Raw genomic sequence first — 18225 nt, forward strand, 5'->3', positions numbered from 1 at the left:
CAATCCCCTGAGCATGCACAGAAAGAATGCCCCTCTCCTCAGTGGTCCTATTGCGGCTCCACTCCCATCAGCCTGGGGCCACAGAGGACACCCTGGCCAATACTGCATCCGTCCCACTCCCCTAACACAAGCGCCACCCTCAAGTGGCCAAGGAAAAGGATGGCTGGGCAGAGGCGGGCACCCTGAGCAGGGAGCAGGTTCTCTCAGCGTTGTCCCAAGCGGTCCCATTTGTGCAGATGCCCTGACCCCCGCCCCCTGCCCCCATCCTGGGAGGGATGCTACCCTTGGTCATCACTGCTGCAGCAAGAGCAAGACTGCCCCTCACAACATCCCAAATGGTAGATGGACCGTGCCCACTCCAATGGGGCCGGGCCAGGGAACCTGGCATGGCAAAAGCCCCCTCCCCACACGTGCCCCCTCCCGGCATAACGAGGCAACCCAAAAGGCTTCTTCCGTCCCTGCCCGCCCCAGTGCAATCAGCGAAGGATTCAGCTCAGGCTGGCAGCCGCCATCCTCTGCTTGGGGGCCAGTTCCCTTCCAAGCATGGCCTGTCGCGACAACTAAGTTCTTCGCAGTTCCTAGCGCTTGGGTGCAGAGAGCTTCCCTCTGGCTTCCCGGCTTGCCTTCTTCCGCCCATGAATCAATTTAGGACAGCTGGCCCACTTACCAGCACGTTCATTTACAGCCCCCAGAACCTGCCAGACACAAGGCCCTGTTTTTGATCAAACTGCTTGTTGTGCAGCAAAACTGTTCCTGGATTAAATCACATCAGTCCATGTGCAGATAAGAACGCGCCTGATTAAATGCTCCTGCATGTCAAAACTACACATCAAGAAGAAAGGTTCAGGCCAGGCTTTCTACCCGTAGGGATTCCTCTCTCCATGGCAGAGCATTCGCTCCTGCAGTCCCTCAGCCGCCCTCTGAGGTGGTACAGTCCAGAACAGCTTTAATTTGCGGAGGGGGTAAAGTGGGCCTTCAGGGAACCTCAGAAAGGAAGCCCAAGATATTTGGGGAGCAAGGTTCTTTTTGGGGGACAGCAGGCCATGCAGCTGGGGCAAGGACTCTGACTGCGGCTGTTGGACATTCACTGCACACAAGTGTGCAACTCCGAAAAGATGTAGCTACCCCAAGGACTGCCAAGCTTCATGCGGAGCAAGAACCTGGGGATTGGCCCAAAGAAGCAAAGGAACAGGGAAACGCGGGTTAGGACAGCCTGAGAGCACGGCAACTTCTGCGGAAGGATTCAGGAGGCTGTGGAATATCCCTATGATGCTTAAGGCCATGAACCATTCGAAAATAAGAAATGTTAGCAGGTGTTTCTTGCTTGGAACTTCTAACACAAACTGCTCCTTCAAAACATCTCCCTGCACCAGAAAGCCTAGAGCAGCCTTGCCCAACCTTGTGCCTTCCAGACACGTATGAACTGCAACACCCAGAATCCCCAGTCAATGGACCTGTTGGGTGGGAACTGCGGGAGCTGCAGTCCGAAATGTCCCTGAAGGCCACCAGGTTGGGAAGGCTGGGCTAGACAGCCGCAATTTCACAAGCTCAGCCAGCTCCGTTTGGTAAAGCCCCCTAACACAGCAAATGCCCCAGTACCTTCTTAATGGCGTTGTGCTTGCTACTGCCCCGATCGCTGTTCTCGCTGTGAAGTATATCCATCGCCGTCTCCCTCTCCTTCAACTTCAGAGCCTCAATTTCCGTCTTCAGCTCATTCAGCTGCTCCTGCAGGTGCTTGCTCTTCTCCATGTACTCCACCCTGCAAGCAAACCAGGACAAGTCTGCCCCACTCGTAAAACTCCATGATTACGCAGACATGGCTAAGCTGCATGCCGGGCTCCCTATTTAATTATCCCTGAAGCACTGCCTGGGGGGCGGAACTGATGGCAGTGCTCTGAGCGGCACCAGAAATAGTTACTGGGCCATCTTCCCCTGCTTCTCCCCGTCCACAGTTCGCAGTATCTGGACTGAAGCAGCTCGAAGCGCTGGAGCACCTGGCCAACCTTCTCACCACAGGCAGGCGATCAGATCTACCCATGGGAAGCCAAGGATGTGCAAGGGAGCTGCGCAAACGTGTCCACCTGCCGGGGCCGCCAAGGAGGCTTCAGTCGGCCGCTCGGCTTTCTGAGCTGCTTCTTTATTCATTCAGATGACACAACGAGGAAGGACAAACCACTGCCCAGGCGACATTTGGGGTTTCTATGGAAACCAGTGCTCCTTGCAACCAGGGTGGGCAACCGCCTTCAGCTTGGGGGCCAGATTCCATTCCTGTGTGTACACAGTCAAAAGCAAAGGGGGCACAGCAACACCCACATTCTGTGGCTTAAAGCTCTTACTACCAGTGACCAAGCTCAGGAGGGGTGTTTTAATTTTTTAGAATTTGGGGTGGAGCAGGGAGAAACTGCACAAAAGCTGGGAACACCACCCCATCAAGGGTCGGGGAAAGGGCTTTGGGGTCTGGAGAAGCACGTGTGGCTCTTTGGAAAACCCAGAAGAGCCAGATTTGTGCCCAGACTTGAGGCTGGCCACTTCTGCCAGGGGGTTTAGGCTCAGAATGCCAGGTCCTTGGCTACTAAAAGCCATTTCTGGCAGGACCTCTGTGCGTCAGGTTAACTCTCACAAAGGCCTTCTGCGCTGCTTCCAAGCAGCGCTATCCGCCGAAATGTTACTGCTATATAGGTTCAGGACAACGCACTTTTCTTTCTCTATCTCCATGGATAATCTCTTCATGTCGGTATCCTTGAAGTCAAAGGACAGGCTTTCGCTGATGAGGCTGAAGGTCGGCAAATCGGCGGGCATTGTGGGTGTGCTTGAATTCATGGGCTGCTGAAGACGAAACAGAGATTAATCACCGGTGCAGGTTAACAGCAGCTGCCTGCTCAAAACAGTTCCCGGCTGATGAGGCAAGAGCAAAGAGGCAGGGCTTGGCGCAGGTTTAACAAGACAGAGCCCTGGCAGGCGCTTGCAGCTTTGTGTTCAGCCTGGCACACCAGAAAGGCCCAAGCTCTTGCAGCTCCCCCATATTGGGAAGAAAATGTGACCGGAACCACCATGGGAAACGCACTGCAGCAAAACACCAAAACAAGTGTCCGCATTTTCTCTGCATGTGCACCCACATGTCGAAACAAGCCAGTTTCACAGCTTCGCCTTGGGAGATGTACCTTGAGGCCGGGGGGCTCCCATTCCAGAACTGGTGGGCCAACCCCCCAAAGAACTGGCGGCTGAAGAAGGGAGAAAGAGGCCAGGAGCAAGGGGCGTGGCCATCTGCAGCGCTCCGGAGGGCACTGGAAAGCCTGGAGGGCTGGATCTGGCCCCTGGGTGTGGGGTGCCCTGCTCCTGCGTCAGACGGCCAGCTGCTGTTGCGGAGCCGCCCTCTCAGGCCGCAGGCTGTGAAAGTCCCACGAAGCCTGTGAGGGAGCTGAGCCTGGGCTGCAGAACAAAGACAACCCACCGGAATCGCTTCAGCTGGAAACGATCACTCATCCTGCAGCTGTTTCACACCTGGCACACTGTTGGCAACACCTGGATGTGACCCTGCTTTTGTCCATCTGTTTTTAGAGCACTGGACTGGGGACCGGGGGGACGGGACCCCCATCCTCAGCCATGAGGTTCTCCCCGGGTGCCTTCGAGCCAGTCACTCACCTCACACCTAACCTGCCTCACAGGGTTGCTGTTGTGAAGATAAAACTACGGAATTATGCAAGACACTTTGTGTTCCTCACAAGAGGAGAAAAAAAAGGTGAGGTGCATATAACAACAACAACAACAACAACAACAGTAGAGCAACATCCGAAAACAGTTAAATGCCCCCCATACTTTCCTAATGCAGGAAGCATAATGAATAGCCACGGCCGCCCCTGGAACACTGAGGACTAGCACAAGGTAGAAGAGTGCTGAGTGAACAAGCGTTTCACCCACGTAGCCTGGACTGATTTGGCTTACACTGCAATTCAAATGGACACGTTTAAGGCTAGGAAAGAATCCCAAGGTGGGCTACTGAGGCTTTTAAAGCAGGGGAATTGCCTTAATGTGTCGCTTGTGGCTTAACTCACTTGCTTCAATTGCCTGGAGCGATTTTGCCCCCGCGATGCCTCCAGCAAGGCCTAAGTGCTGCGAGCTGCACAGGCAAATGGCGTGGGAGAAGATGGGAGGATGGATGGTTCTGCCTTGCAGCCGGACGCAAGCGAGGCAGCCTTTTGTGCTTTCCAATTCTGAAAGTCCATAAAGCTGGCATTTATTCAGAAGTAGGACAGTGCAACGGAATCCTACCCTCAAATTGGTCCGAACAGCCAAGCTGATAACCATAACTCTCCTGGACAGCTGTTGTCAAGGCGAAAGTGCTTCACAATGAATGAATTTCACAACTCACTTGAAAAGCCGACAGCTCAAAAGTCACCATCAAGCACTTTCTTTCAGAAGACAGAAGAGGAGCTGTGGGTACCAAAGCTACAAACAGACCAATATAAAATGCTTTTCTTGCTTGATCTGTGCACGGCACTTCTAGGAAATGGCATCTTAAGTGTGTGTATGCAGATTTCCCACAATCCACTCTGAGGCCCCTGTGGACGCACAGCATCACCCAAGAGCACTGCCTCACACCTTCCACTGACGGAAATGCACCTTCTCCACCTGCTGCTGCCTGGTGGAGCTCGGACTGGGCTTCCTCCCTGTGGCCATGCTGTGACTATGCGTCAATCTATTCATGCAATAAATAAATAGAAGGGAACTAATATTGATCTGATTTGGAAGTGATAATTATGGTAGAGCTGCCCAAAACAGCATTTGCCTTTTTTGCAGCCACATCACATTAAAAAACATAGAAACATAGAGCAAGTCAGAAGGGGTCTCCTGGGCCATCTAGTCTGACCCCCGGCTCTAGCCAGCTCCGCTCATGACATGCCTACCATGTGTACGCACTTGAACACCCTCACCAATGGGGCCTCCACGACCTCTCGTGGAAGCCCATTCCACACCCTCGGGGTCCTAACTGTCAGGAAATGCTTCCTGGCATCCAAATGAAACCTTGGCTCCCTGAGCTTTGCTCTGTTGGGGCGAGTCCTGCCCTCCTCTGCCGGGGAGAACAGGTCTCTACCCACCTCCGTGTGACACCCCCTCACATACCTGTATGTCACCAACAGATCCCCTCTGAGTGTCCTCTTCTCCAGGTTAAAAAGGCCCAGTTCCCTCAGTCTCGCCTCATACAGCTTTCCCTGCAATCAGCTCCTATTCAGCTTGTGATCTACAACCATTCCAAGATCCTTCTCACTTGCAGTACTGTGTAGCCAAGTATCCCCCATCTTCTAACTATGCATTTGGATTCTTTTTCCTAGGTGCAGAACTTGGCAGTTGTCCCAATTAAATTCCATTCTGTCTCTTTGATGCAAGTATAAAGAGAAGGTTTGCCAATATGCTTCTTGACTTTCTGCTTCAAGCAGCAGGCTGGCTTACCTATTGCTAAGTCAAGTTTACTCCAGGATGGCTATGTTGACAACTACTGCTGGAAGCCACGGCTTTTCAGAACAAGTGTACCTAGCACAAAGATACATTTCTGAAAATTTAAGCAAGACATAAACAAAGATCCTGCGGAGAAGGTAGCAGAGGGCTGCATAACAAGGGGAAGCCATTTTCTTCTGGAACATTTTTGGCTCTGTTGCAACTGGGGTGTGCAGCCAAGCCACCATCCTGCCGTTATCCTTAGTTCTATTTCAGCTCTTGGGCAAAACTCTACTTGCAGCGTCTGCTGATTAACGTCCAGTGAGAACACAGCGTGCAAGCAGGACCAGAAATCTCTGCTCTGTTCAGTAACGATCAGAAAAATGTCTAGCCAAGGACATGCAGCTAGACGTCTTCCAAGCCAGGATTCCTCCGACACCAGGACATCTAGCACAGCAGGGCAAGCTGGAGCTGCCAGCTTGGCTCACCTAGGCAGGGAACGAAACTCTCGGAGGGCCAAACAGTTCCCACTCATCCCCTCCCGTTTTAATCCCACAGAATTGCTCATGCTGCACTTCCAATATGCAAAGCTTTTCACATGCCTTTTCATCATTACATACTGAGAGGGAAGAGGGGCTGAGAGGCACAAGGCCTGAGGAAGGTCATGTACCCGGGGCCAGTTTAGGGGTGGTCCTGGGGCACACGTTTCTCAGGGGTGGCCCTGCATCACTGGAACCCTCTCCAGAGAGAGATGGATGGCTAAAGATGTAGGAGAACTTCGCCTTTGCTCGTAAAACATACGAGCATTTGCTCAAAGCAACTGCCAGTATGGCTCTGACAAAAACATTCACTAAGGGCTGGGCGGGCCCTCCAGTTTGAGTCGTGCAACTTGACCCATTCAGCTTTGCACAAAATTCCCTCACAGAATGAATGAGCCCCACTTCCGTCTATGGAGGAAAGTTGTGTGAAGTGGGGAAGCTGGGCAAATTTTGCATTTGGACATTGCAGGATTTACACTGTGTTCCTGCTCATGCACTTGCACACATGAGCAGGAATCAGGCACAAGACAAGTGGAGAGGAAATGTCCAAGCGATCCTAGTAATCTACGAGCAGAGCACAGCTCACCTGCCCATCCCTGCACGGGTCTCCACCGCAGCTCGCTCTTAAAGTTAGAAGAAACCCTGCAGCCATTTGGTGCTAAAATCCTTCGCTGCTTTGCATGCTGTGTGTGCCTCACTGTGGGCAAGTGTCTTTCTTCATCTGATTCTGGGATGTCAATGTGCATCTTTACGGTGGGAAGGGGGCATCTCTCTCTCTCTCTCTCTCTCTCTCTCTCTCTCACACACACACACACACACACACACACACACACACAATGAATCTTCATGTTCTGAGAGTTTTCTAAATGCATTTCTAAATGCTCTGTGAGAATGGCAGGTTAAAAATCCCATAATCATAATCCCATAATCATAATAATAACTGAAGTGAGATTTAATCCAGGGGCTATAATACTGTTAACTATAATGCTGAACTTGTACTCATTAAGTGATAGCACAACCTGATGTATCATCATAAAAACCATGGGGGGAAAAACCAAACTGATCCAGAGACTCTTGTTTCTATGATCCTAAACCATCTTTAGCCTCTATTCAGCTCCGAGGCCAGCCCTGCGCCATGTTTCACGGCTTCGCGAAACCCGCTCTTTGGTTTTTTCCTCCAGTTCTCCACTCTAGCACCTTCTCTTCATGTCAGATTGGCGTTCCGGTCCCTAAGCAACCATGTCTATGAAGTGGCAGAAGAACCCCTTGGAGACCCAAAAAAGCTAATTAGGCAATCTGGTGGCTGGCACCAGACCTGTTGTCGGCTCTGGCAGCCACCAAATGAAAAAGACAAGCAGAGAGTATTGGTTGTAAAGCTTTCTCTGATGAAGCACACCAGCAACAAGTGTTCAACTCCGGGGGCCTCCGGCTAGAAGTGGCAGACTCGTTTCAGTACCACAAGTCAATACTCTTAAAAGCTTCTGGATGGTTGCAGAGAGCCTCGGAGAATCCAGGGGGGAAGGCCATTAAATTCAGGCCACCTTTGTTCTGCTTGTTTAAACACTCACTCAGGGTGATGCAATATCGAAGATAAATTGGGAAGGCAAGAGGCTCCGGAATGGCTGTAAAAATCAGCCTGTTTATAGGGCTTATTTGTGACTGCAAAACTTGGCTCGCATCCTCCTCTTCCTGCAAAAGGAGCCAACTATTTATTTCTAAGGAAAACATACAAACAAACACATCCCACACTTCCGGAAGTCTTGGTTTTATGCAATATTGGAGTGGGGGTGGATACAGAACATGATTGCCCTTAATTATGATCAAATCAGCTTTCCCATACTGTACAGTGTTCTTGGTATTATAAAGATTTGCAAAACCTCCCTGCCAGTATCAGCAGTCCCCTCAAATACAAGGTATCCTGACCAATCCATCAGCCTCCACTACAAACTTGCCCACCTTGGGAAGAGTTATGGGATAAGTAGTTGCCAGAGGAAGGAGCACTGTGACGTGCTGCTTACAGCCTGCCAATAGCAAGAGGAGGTGAGAAAACTGGCACAGGTGCTCCCTGGGAGGTGAATGAGCCACCCCGTATCCACAACAGCAGTTCAACCAGCTTCCAAGGCAAGGCTACAGTGGCCTTCCCCAACCGGCACCCTGCTGATGCATTGGACTATACTGCCCATCATCCCCAGAGCACCACACAGAGAGGGTGCCAGCTTGGCAATGGCGAGACTGCCCTTTGCTGTCTCTGGCAGCAGCCACATTCCCATGTCCAACACAGGAAGGGGGGCACTGACAGCACCACAGCTTTCTGAATGCCGCAGCGCTGAGCCACCCGAGCACGGGGCGGTCGCCAGGCAGCGGGCCAAAGCAAGCCGCCTCGCGACTTCACATGCGTCATTCTGCACCACAGGAAGCTGCTTCACGCTGAGCCAGAGCCCTGGTCCATGCAGCCCCGCTCGGGCTGGCAGCAGCATGCCCCCACCCTGGGTTCCAGGCAAGGATCTTTCCAGCCTGAAGCAGATGCTCTTCCCCTGAGCTGTGACTGCCCCACCGCCCCGCCTCCTCCCTCAGCCGTTCACAGCGCCTGGCCCATCACCACCGTTCAGCCTGCTTCTCCGCCCACGTCCGCCCAGTTCCTGTGCGGCCATCCTGACAGGCTCATGACTTTCCCCTAGGAGTACGCAAGTGAAACCTCCTCGGGAGGAGGCACGGCTCAGTGGTGGCGAGCACACCTTGCATGCAGACGGCCCCAGCTTTCAGCCGCCAGCTAGGTTGAGAGGGAACCCACCGAAACCTGGCGCACCACCGCCAGTCTCCAACATGCTGGGCTTTGGAGGGCCAGAGGATGGACTCCGTGGAAGGCTGGGCTTCCTTGGTCCTCGACCGGGTTGCTCCACTCCCCGCCCCCTTTCCCAGCTTTAGTGTTGAGCCAGTTCAGACAGGGATGCCGGTCTGCACAGCTGCACAGTGGCTCTCTACAAAGGGAGCGCATGAGAAGCTAAACCGAGTAAGTGGACCATGGGGCTGCAGAGAGCCCCACAGTGCCTCATCCCTGCTCCACGGCAACAAGTCCTTCTGATTAACACATGCAGCCATTTAACGAGGCACCACGTTTTGCTCCACTTAAAAATCCATCGCCTTCCAGTTTAAGTAGAGATCTTCTAATTTTTCTACTACTAAGAGGATGATAAAAGGATTTCAGGAGTCAACTACCTGCTAAAAATTACAGGAACAGATGCCTAAATCTCACTAACTCAAAACAGACTGATTGCTCTCACAAAGCACACAGCGGGGTAGTCCAGTGAGAACCCCAAGATTAGGAAGACGCTCTGGTACCCCTGGTGCCTTCAGTGAAGGAAAATTGCCACTGCCTTTACCGTGTAATGTGGGCAATCAGAGCATGAAGAAGAAGCCTTGAAAATCAACGTTTTCCTTTTCAGGCGGGGAGCAGAGAGGTTTTAAGACCTCAAGGTAGGAGCAAGAAGTGCTGCCAGTTCCTGCTAAAAGCCTTGGAAAGTTTTGGCATTCTCCAGACTTCTTAAGCGAATACGGATCAGCTACTCCTTTTGTCTCCCATCTCCCTGGCTTTGCAGGTATATTTCTCCCAAGACTCTCAGAAAGCCCTCACTATGAAAATCAATATAGTTCTGGCCATTTTTCTTAAGCTCCAATTTAAAAATGCACAGATTGTTACATCCACTCTGCCTGTGTTTTGTGGATTGTCAAGTGTGTTTGACTCATTCCACTGCCATCAGTCACACTGATGAAACTGGATTCTTTTCAACTTACTGAACTTGTGCTCCTGCACATCTGTGTAAATGTGTTCTTGCGAAAATACACAAATCTTTCCCCCAAATGCTAACTTTCATGCTTTATCCTATGAGGGGAAATGTGCCTTTAAAACATTCGTATTGTTCCTGTGTTTCCATCTGCAAAAAGGCCAGAGAGTAAAAACACTGCCGGCAAGTCATGGAATGAATTCATGGGCCAGAGTCCCAGAGATCTGAGCTCCGCTGGATGGGCTGCTTTTTCCTCCAACCTCCCTACTCCAGCTGCAGCATTCAGGAGCTGGGATGCATCTTGGAGGTTTTGGTGGAAACTGCCAGGGATGACCAGTGTGGAATCACCAGGAGTCCACGTGGGGTGGGGAGGAGAGCATTGCACTGGAGCAAAGTTGTTCTTACAGCATAAGATGACTGGCTGGTGATCTCCAGAAGTTTCTGCTTGGCCCTCCGCTCAGCGTCACGGGCTTCCTGCAAATCCTGCTTGAGCTGATCTGCTTCCTTCGCCCTGCAAGCCACAACAAGAGGGAGTTGTCAAGGCCAGAGCTGGGCCACGATGAGGCACGTCCCGCGCTCCACTCACTAGGCCACCCTGAAGCTGCACTTTCCCACAACAGCAGCAGCTGGCTGAGTGCTGCCCAGGAGAGAAGCCAGAGGGGGCGTTTGGTTGGTTTTCTGTCCATGGCAAATGCTAAGAATGTTTTGTCTCCAGGAGTAGAAGCTTCTATCGTCTAAATTCTAGTCTAACGCTAACAAGCCCCCCATGCAAGCAAAGCAGCACTTCATCAGGACGCTCAAGTGCTACTGCCTACCCCTTGGACTTGGCAGGTCCTTCTGCAGCTCTCCGAGTAGAAAGCTATGGCAGAGAAGAGGGTCCGGGGAGGAAGAGGAAAGACGTAGTGAGCAAAACACCATTTTCTAATCAGTATCTGGCAACAGGAGTTTGGCAAGGGAAGTGCAAAAACAGCAAGTAAAGGGAAAGTTATCAAGCGTGCGAAGACAGAAGCCCAAAGAAAGGAGGGGTGGGGGGGGAGAAGGCATTTAGAATGAAATTTGTGCTATTGTTAATTTGCTCACTAATAAATGCAATTTATGCCAAGAGCCCCTGGCAGCAGCCCTCTCATGCCCGGAGGATCAGCGAAGCAAAAACGTGGAAAAAGCCTCATGATTAGTCGGGGAGAGCAGGGAAAGATCTGTAGCATGATACTGGAAGCAAAGGAAGGGGGAGTAATGAATTCTAGTGGAATATCTAGAGGCAAAAAACTTAATTAATGGCATCAGAATGCTTTGGAGAATACAGTGTGTGTTTCTTGAGAAGCTGAAGAATCAGTCTTTGCCCAGAATTAAAGGCTAGACTCGATGACACTTCTCTCCACTGGAGTGCTCAGCAGAAGTGTGTGGGGGTGGCAGGTGGGAGAGATGAGATGACAAAAAGCTGTCCAAAGCATCTAGAGAACCCCATCAAATGGTCCTTCTGCTGGACCACATGGCCTGTACTGAACTGGATAAACAAAACATTCTCGCACTCTCTCAAGGTTTCGAAGCCCTTCACAAGCAATCCTTCTACAACAGGCCTGCAATATCCCATGAGCTATCCCAGTGCTGCTGTTCTGATGCATACTTTACTATTATACTGTTGCAACCTTTTGAATAATAAGGTTATAACATGACTTTGTGATCAACTTTCTAAACCATAAAAATCAAACAAGTTCAGCATTACACAGATTCGTTGATAACATGAAATTACTGTGATTTTATTTACTTCTGTTCTCCTTATGAAGTAAATAAACAAGACCCATGTGCCCCAACTGTTGCCAGAGGCAGAGGACCTGCATAATCTCAAAGGGGTGGGGGGACACATCCGTTGATGCAAGTTGGAATCTGGTTTGTATCTAGCAAGAGCCAACCTAATTAAGTCTGCCTAATGCCCTCTTGTGCCTCCAGTCTTAAAACACTGCGGTTTTGCCACCATGCCCTGAAATCTCTCACTCTCTCCCCCTCAAAACCACAGTAAGTATTTCAGAGGTGCCATAACAACAGCCAGCTGGGGGTCGGCAGAACCAAAGCAGCAGCACAGTGGCACTGCGGCTCCACGACGGAGCACACGGTTGCCATGCAGAAGGCCCTGCTTTAACCCCCCGCTGTGTCCAGGTGGGGAGAACGTCAAGGCAGCAGGGGTGGGGAGGGCCTTTGCTGGGGGCCCCGGAAAGGAGATGCTGCTGGAGCAGACAGCACCGGCCCAGATGGACTGCTGGTCCGACACGGCATCCCAGTTCAAAGCAGCGTTCCATCTAGTGGCACAACTGCTCCCATACGAAGAGGCGCACAAACGCTTCTGAGAGGACAAAGCAGGCGAGCGCTGCACACTGTTCCCCACGTCACCTCCGTTCCGATTCCTCTGCCATCTTCAGCGCCAGCATCTCAGCCTCCAGGACTTTTTGCTCCATGAGCCGCTTCTCCTCCTCTGTTCGGATGGCCGTGGCCTTGATCCGCTGCATCTCCTGCTCCGCTTCAGCCGCTTTCTGAGCCAGGAGCTTCGCTTCCTCCTCTGTGATCTGAGCCTTTTCAGCCAGCAGATCTGCTGTTTCTTCGGATCTCATCTGGACAAGAGGGGCAGAGAATGGCGTCCACATTTGACACAGGGCATTTCGCACCAGTCCAATGGACCGGGGGATCACGAGTCCCTTCCTAAAGAGAACTCTGGCCTTCTGCTCATGGGAGTGGTAGCCCTGCAGCTCTGGGGAACGCACAAGTGAACGCTCCACCAAGGAGGAAAACATCCGTGCTCACAGAAAATCAGGAGGAAGCCTGGTCACAACCCTTCTCCTGCGCATGCTTACTTGCCGTGTTCCAAGAACGCCTCCTCCTCCTCCAGTGGAGGCGTGCTCAGTCTGGCAAATGCGGTCCAGCTGCAGATTCACCAGCTCCACAAGAACCAGGTCTCCATCAACCCAGCACGAGTCTGAACGACGTTGGAATCCAGCTACTGCTTGGCTTCTTCGCCCACCTGCTCTCCCCCTCCCTGGCTTTTCCCCTCTATAGTGGAAATGACCAGAATGCTGGATGTGCTTGTCTGTGTGTCCTCCTTTCATGTTATAACCACTGTAAACCCTTCTGGCAGAAATCTGAAGCTCCTATTTTCGGCACTCCTATTTTTGGCACTTAATGGAATTTTAATCACTTAAATAATGGTATTAGTTTTCATTCCAAAAATGAAAAAAACCAGTTTACATGGGCAGGTGAACTTCTGTTCCAAGCAGTATAATTCCATCCGTCTGTTTCACCAACCAACCCACCCACCCCATGGCTAGCTTTGACCAGGCAGTCGTGTTCTACGCTCCCAACACCCTGAAATCTAGATCATGTGGCCTAACTTGTCAAAGAGGATTAGGTGCAAAGCAGCCATCTGAACGCACACTGCATTTCTCATATCAGGGTTACAGGGTGGGGCACGGGGGCTGCAATCCCGCTCCGTCCGTCTCTCTCCTGCTCATGGGGTGTCTTTCTCCTGCTTGGCCCTGGCTTACCAAGCAAGCCAAGAGGAAGGCCGCACATGCTTGCGCACCTAGCAGATCCCCTCTTGCGCTCGTGCAGCACACAGAAAACCCACAAGTCGCACTTGCAGAAGAGGAACTCTGCTTGGGCAGCATTTGCACGGACTCAGTTCCTGGAGGATACCCGTGCAAACACACACTCAGCGCGCTTGACACCAGGTCACACTGCGGGCGGCAAGCAAGTGGGCCAGTTCCAGTCGGCTGAGCCGGAAGTAGATTCCTCGCCCATCCCTGGGGCCGGGGGACAACCTCCAGTGCCGTGAGGTACTTCTCCTGTCCTTGGACAAGAGATGGTCTCTAGCAAGGATGAAACCAAGGAGAGCAGCAGCATCCACTCAACTCCCAGACTTCCACGTCTAAAGCCTGGACCAAAGCACCGCAGCAGCTCCCAAATGAGAATTTCACAGGGTTCTCTCTTTAGTTTCCCTTCCCTCCGAATAGGTGGGGAGACTGCCTGCTCTGGAGCTCCCACTACCGGAATCTCCCTTTCCCCAGTCGTTCCAGCCAGGACAGTCCTGGGATGTTGGAGAGTCGTTCACCCGAGGGTGGAGGTACATCCTCTTAGCGGCTAGGAACAACCTGCCGGAGACGACAGCACCTGGACCAGGAGGCAAATCTACCAGTGCAGCAGTGCCTAGTGAATACCTGGCTGGGCTTCTCAGCCTGCTGTCCATGCCCACTCACTCTGCCATTGCCAACCCTGTAACTGCAGAAGTAACAAAACCTCTCAGGAATAAGCTCTAATGCCTACAGCAGGAAAAGACCACTATAAGGTAAAACAGAAAAGTGCAACTGCTTTCCCTTTTAGCTACCCTAAAAATAACCCCCGCCCCCGGGGTCCTGACCTTGCAGACACAAACTAGACTTAGACTTTTGGAACCCTGGCTCTATAAAAAACAGAGATCAAAGGGCTTCCTAAAACCAGGGTGGGGCCTCAGCCTGGGTAGAAACCTCTGCAGATGATGATCGTTTGGTCATTCTCCCAAAGCTGCTGCATCTGCCTCTGACACATGCCTTAGTTCCTTGGCAATGGCACGACTGCCCATCTCTCCGACAGAGGAGCATGGGCTTGGAGTTGCTCAGGAGAGGTGTGCAACTGGGATTTGCCACCCCTCTCCATTTTCTTTTTACATGAACTGCTGGGATCCAGCACTGGTTATACGGTTGCTGGCACACACCAACTCTGCAGCGCATCAAAGGAAGGGAGGGCCGCCTGTTCTGGGCTGCCAACTTCGCCTCTGTGAGGACTGCAAGGGGGAGGTAAAGACACAGCTGGTGAAAACTCCAAGGGGACATCAGAGATCAGCACCCTGAACCCCATCATCCTCGGAGGGGTCTGACCCTCCTTTTCAGCAACGGATCCCAAGGGGGTAGGAGAAGCCTCAGCCTCAGAAAGGCATCAGGAAGCATCCCTCTCCCCAGATCTCAAGCGTTGCAGAGGAACCCCAGAGACCAGCTCCCTGCCCCAGAGGAGGCTGTGCTACTGCCCTCGGACTGAAGGCTTGGGCCATGAAGACAGAGTGTGAAAAACAGCCTTTCCCACTCCTCAAGCTGGACCAGCCCTGGGATCAATCCCTCAGTCAACACAGAGGTGAAGCTACTCAACCCAAACCCCAGTAACATTAAGCCCCAGTCTTGCTCTGACCTCTACTGGAGCAGCACAAGGACAATTCCATCTGGCTCCCAGCCCCCCTTAGGGCTTTCCATGGTGCTGATCGCCTTCTGCCCTGCTTCCTGAGCAACTTGATCCCACCTAATTCCTCCACAAGATCTGACCCCCAGCAGCACCCTGCCAGCCAAGCTACAACACAGAGTATCATCAAACCCATGGCCTGAAACAGGGTAGGAAAAAGCCACAAAGAAGCAGAGGCCTCCTGAAACCCCTTGGGGAGGGGGGCTGCTTTATCTACAGCAGGTTTACTGCTCTTTCGTGAACTGCGGACTAACTGCTGTCATTTGTGCAAGCTGAAGGAGTGTCATGCTAGCTTTGAACTAGGGGTGAAGAAAGGAATAGCCACTGTTTGCTCCCCGCAGCATTCAAAATGGTGTCAGCCTGCAGGAAGGAAAAGGGTAGGGCACAGAAAAGTGCATTAGGAGAACTGCGACCTTCTCAGGAACACTCTTTTCCTGCTTGCAGGGAACAGCTGGGAAGCAATCGCATGCTGCAGCCGAAGGTCCTGGAGACGAACACGAGAGACACCTTCGCATGGCTGCTCCTTGCCACAGCCTCACAAGATGTCCCCTCAGCTCCGTGTTCTTTGGCTCCTCACCTCTCTGTGCCTTGTATCTGCCTTGCTCCAAGTAGACCCTGCCTTGTTCCAGCCCATGCCGCTCCTGCCATGTGCTCACCCAGGAAACTGACCTTGGGGTTGTTTCTGACCTGTGCGCTCTCTGTGTGGCTCTGCTCCTAGGCTCTGGCCCCTTGGTGAGGCCCCACCCTCCCGCTTGATCCCACCCCCAGACCTGGCTTTCTGCCCATCCCTGCCGCTGCCCACAGCTCGGCCCTCACATGCCTTTGCAGAGCGGCTGCCACGAAATGTGAGCATGAAGAAGGAGCTGCACTCCCCTTCTCAGGAAAGGCCTCCGCACACACCAGCGGGCTGGAACGGGAACAGAACGCTGCGCTAGAGGGACCGTCCATCTGCTCCAGCACGGCCCTCCTCACTGCCTTGGTGTTCATGGGACAGGGTCACTGTCCGGGTCTGAGATCAGCCTGAGGAGACCTACCAGGGCTTCATTTGCCATGGTTGCCTCCTCCTTTAACTGCAACAGCCTCCTCTCCAATTCATCCCTTGTCCGCTCTGCTTCTTCTCTCATCTGCTTTTCTCGGGCTAAACGCTGGCGTTCCAGCTAGTGGGGGAAGAGAGGGAAGCAGAGAAGGCACAAATGTTAAGAGTAACCTATGTATGCAGATCATACGCATCCGGCACTAAAAAGAAATCCAATTTATTAGAACTATGCAAGTGACAGAATTCATATATTTACTCGGCACAATCAGTTCTGCTTCCATGATTCAGAACTATAAGAGAATGCATCAGTTTTTGTAAGGACTGAAGTGATTAAAGGAAGGCAAGGCACAGCTGGGGAAACTCAACTTGGTGCATCCCAAGACTTCTGAATTTTTACCCGAGACTTAAACGGTTTGTGCACCACTATCCTTACATGCCCACCTAGAAAAGCAACAGGCTTGCAACCTCTGTCTACCAGAACTGGAAGGAAATGGGCCTTTTGTAAGACGACGAAGAAACATTCAGTGTGACCCTAAACTGCAAATGAGTGCAGGCACCCCGACGTTTCAGCCAGCACCTGCTCACTGCCTTGGTTCCATCCTTCCCGCACCCCCTCGCTCGTGTGCACAGACACAGGTACATGCACGCACTTCCTGCCATAAGAGCGGGAAGCATTTCTCTCTTCCTTTTTGAACCCAGGCCCTTATAATCACAAGATGAGACAAAGCAGAATTGGCCGAGAGCCTAACAGGACCCTTAGTTCCTTAGTAACCACTCGCACCCAGCAGCAACCGACAAAGCTGGGGACAAGGAGTGGCTGCACGCCACCTCTCTATTGATTATCTTGCTGCCCAATTAATTTGTTCCAAAGGACTTCCAGCTCTCCTTGCCATTAACTCAGACATCTCTCCCTCTTCTCAAAAGCATCAGCCAAGCACTGGGCAAGGATTTATTCTTTACTGAACCCACCTTAAACCATCATCACCTGAACCAAACTGAAAATGGGTTGAAAATTGTCCTTGCAGCCACTCAAGATGACGCTTTTCTTGGCTCGGCAGTGCAGCCTAAGGCAGGGACCCTCCCCGCCCTCCACCCCTGCAAAGCTCACAACTGCATTCCCCTGTTCCTCTGGACCCCCTCAAATTTTATGGAAATTGAACTGCACATGTGTCCCCCCGCTCTGTAAAACCGAAGAGAGCATCCCTTCGTGCCCACAGCACTAAGCTCTAAGCCCCGAGCTGTAGCACCCCTGACATGAGCAAATCCAAGAACAGTGCATTAACCTAGCACTCCACAAGCTTAGCATCTCCTGGCACAGACGCGCACTCCACTCCAGAAGTGGCAATCTATATTCTGAGCAGCATCGTACAGATTAGCTGTGTGGGTTTCAGCAAGTAGAAAAGGTCTACATGCAGAAAACAATGATTCATACAATCCAATTTGCTGATATGCGCTCATTGGCTCCATGCGGCTGCCAACAATGTGCTGTGACTGCTGGCTGGGACTGACCCGCAGCGAATAAAGCAGGCCAGGCCCAGAATTAGCATGCAGGCCGCATGCAGCAGGAAGTCGCCGTGCATTTCATCACCATCTAATTAGGACACGAGTGCACGCTGCTCCCCCACCCAGGCCCCGTCTTAATGGCAAACAGCCTCCCCATGACAGAGCAAACTTATGAACAGCACAGCTCAGAGACGGGATTACACTCGGGGGCACCTTTGAAGACTGACACGTGCTGGCATGTGTGAACGTGCGCACATTAATGCTACACGTTTATTTTCTGACAAGCTGCATGCTTGGAGAGCCAGTGTGGTGTAGTGGTTAAGAGCAAGGGACTGGGACTCAGACGATCCGGGTTCTAGTCCCTGCTCAGCCATGGAGCCAACTGGGTGACTCTGGGCCAGTCACAGACTCTCAGCCCAACCTACCCCACAGGGTTGTTGTGGGGATAAGATGGAGGAGGAGAATAATGTAAGCTGCCTTGAGCCCTTCGTAGGAAAAAGGCAGGATATCAATCAATCAATCAAATGCTTGCTATGGAAAGGGCGAGAGAAGGAAGAAGGGGTATTCCTGAACTATCAAGGAAAAGCAAAGCAGGTGCCAAAACAAAGGTACCCATTTTTGGTGAACTACCCCGCAGGAACAAGCAGTTATCAAAAGAAGAAGGAAATGTTTATGCATAAGG

The 18225-nt window shown here is 52.0% G+C and overlaps 1 protein-coding gene across 5 annotated transcripts in view; it reads right to left on the reverse strand.

Moving 5' to 3' along the window:
* Positions 1-18225, reverse strand: part of NF2 (NF2, moesin-ezrin-radixin like (MERLIN) tumor suppressor) — a 100648-nt gene that overhangs the window by 33457 nt on the left and 48966 nt on the right. For 3 of the 5 annotated variants that reach the window (XM_044449000.1, XM_044449002.1, XM_044449003.1), the window contains 5 exons: positions 16039-16161; positions 12140-12357; positions 10160-10265; positions 2696-2826; positions 1600-1759 (listed from right to left, as the gene is read on the reverse strand). In XM_044449000.1, the coding sequence (XP_044304935.1) occupies positions 1600-1759; positions 2696-2826; positions 10160-10265; positions 12140-12357; positions 16039-16161 (738 nt within the window). The remainder of the gene's footprint in view (positions 1-1599; positions 1760-2695; positions 2827-10159; positions 10266-12139; positions 12358-16038; positions 16162-18225) is intronic. The other 2 variants (XM_044449001.1, XM_044449004.1) reach the window with 1 other exon arrangement.

This window comes from Varanus komodoensis, unplaced genomic scaffold (assembly GCF_004798865.1).
Source record: "Varanus komodoensis strain SLA01 unplaced genomic scaffold, ASM479886v1 scaffold56, whole genome shotgun sequence".
Lineage (NCBI taxonomy): Eukaryota > Metazoa > Chordata > Lepidosauria > Squamata > Varanidae > Varanus > Varanus komodoensis.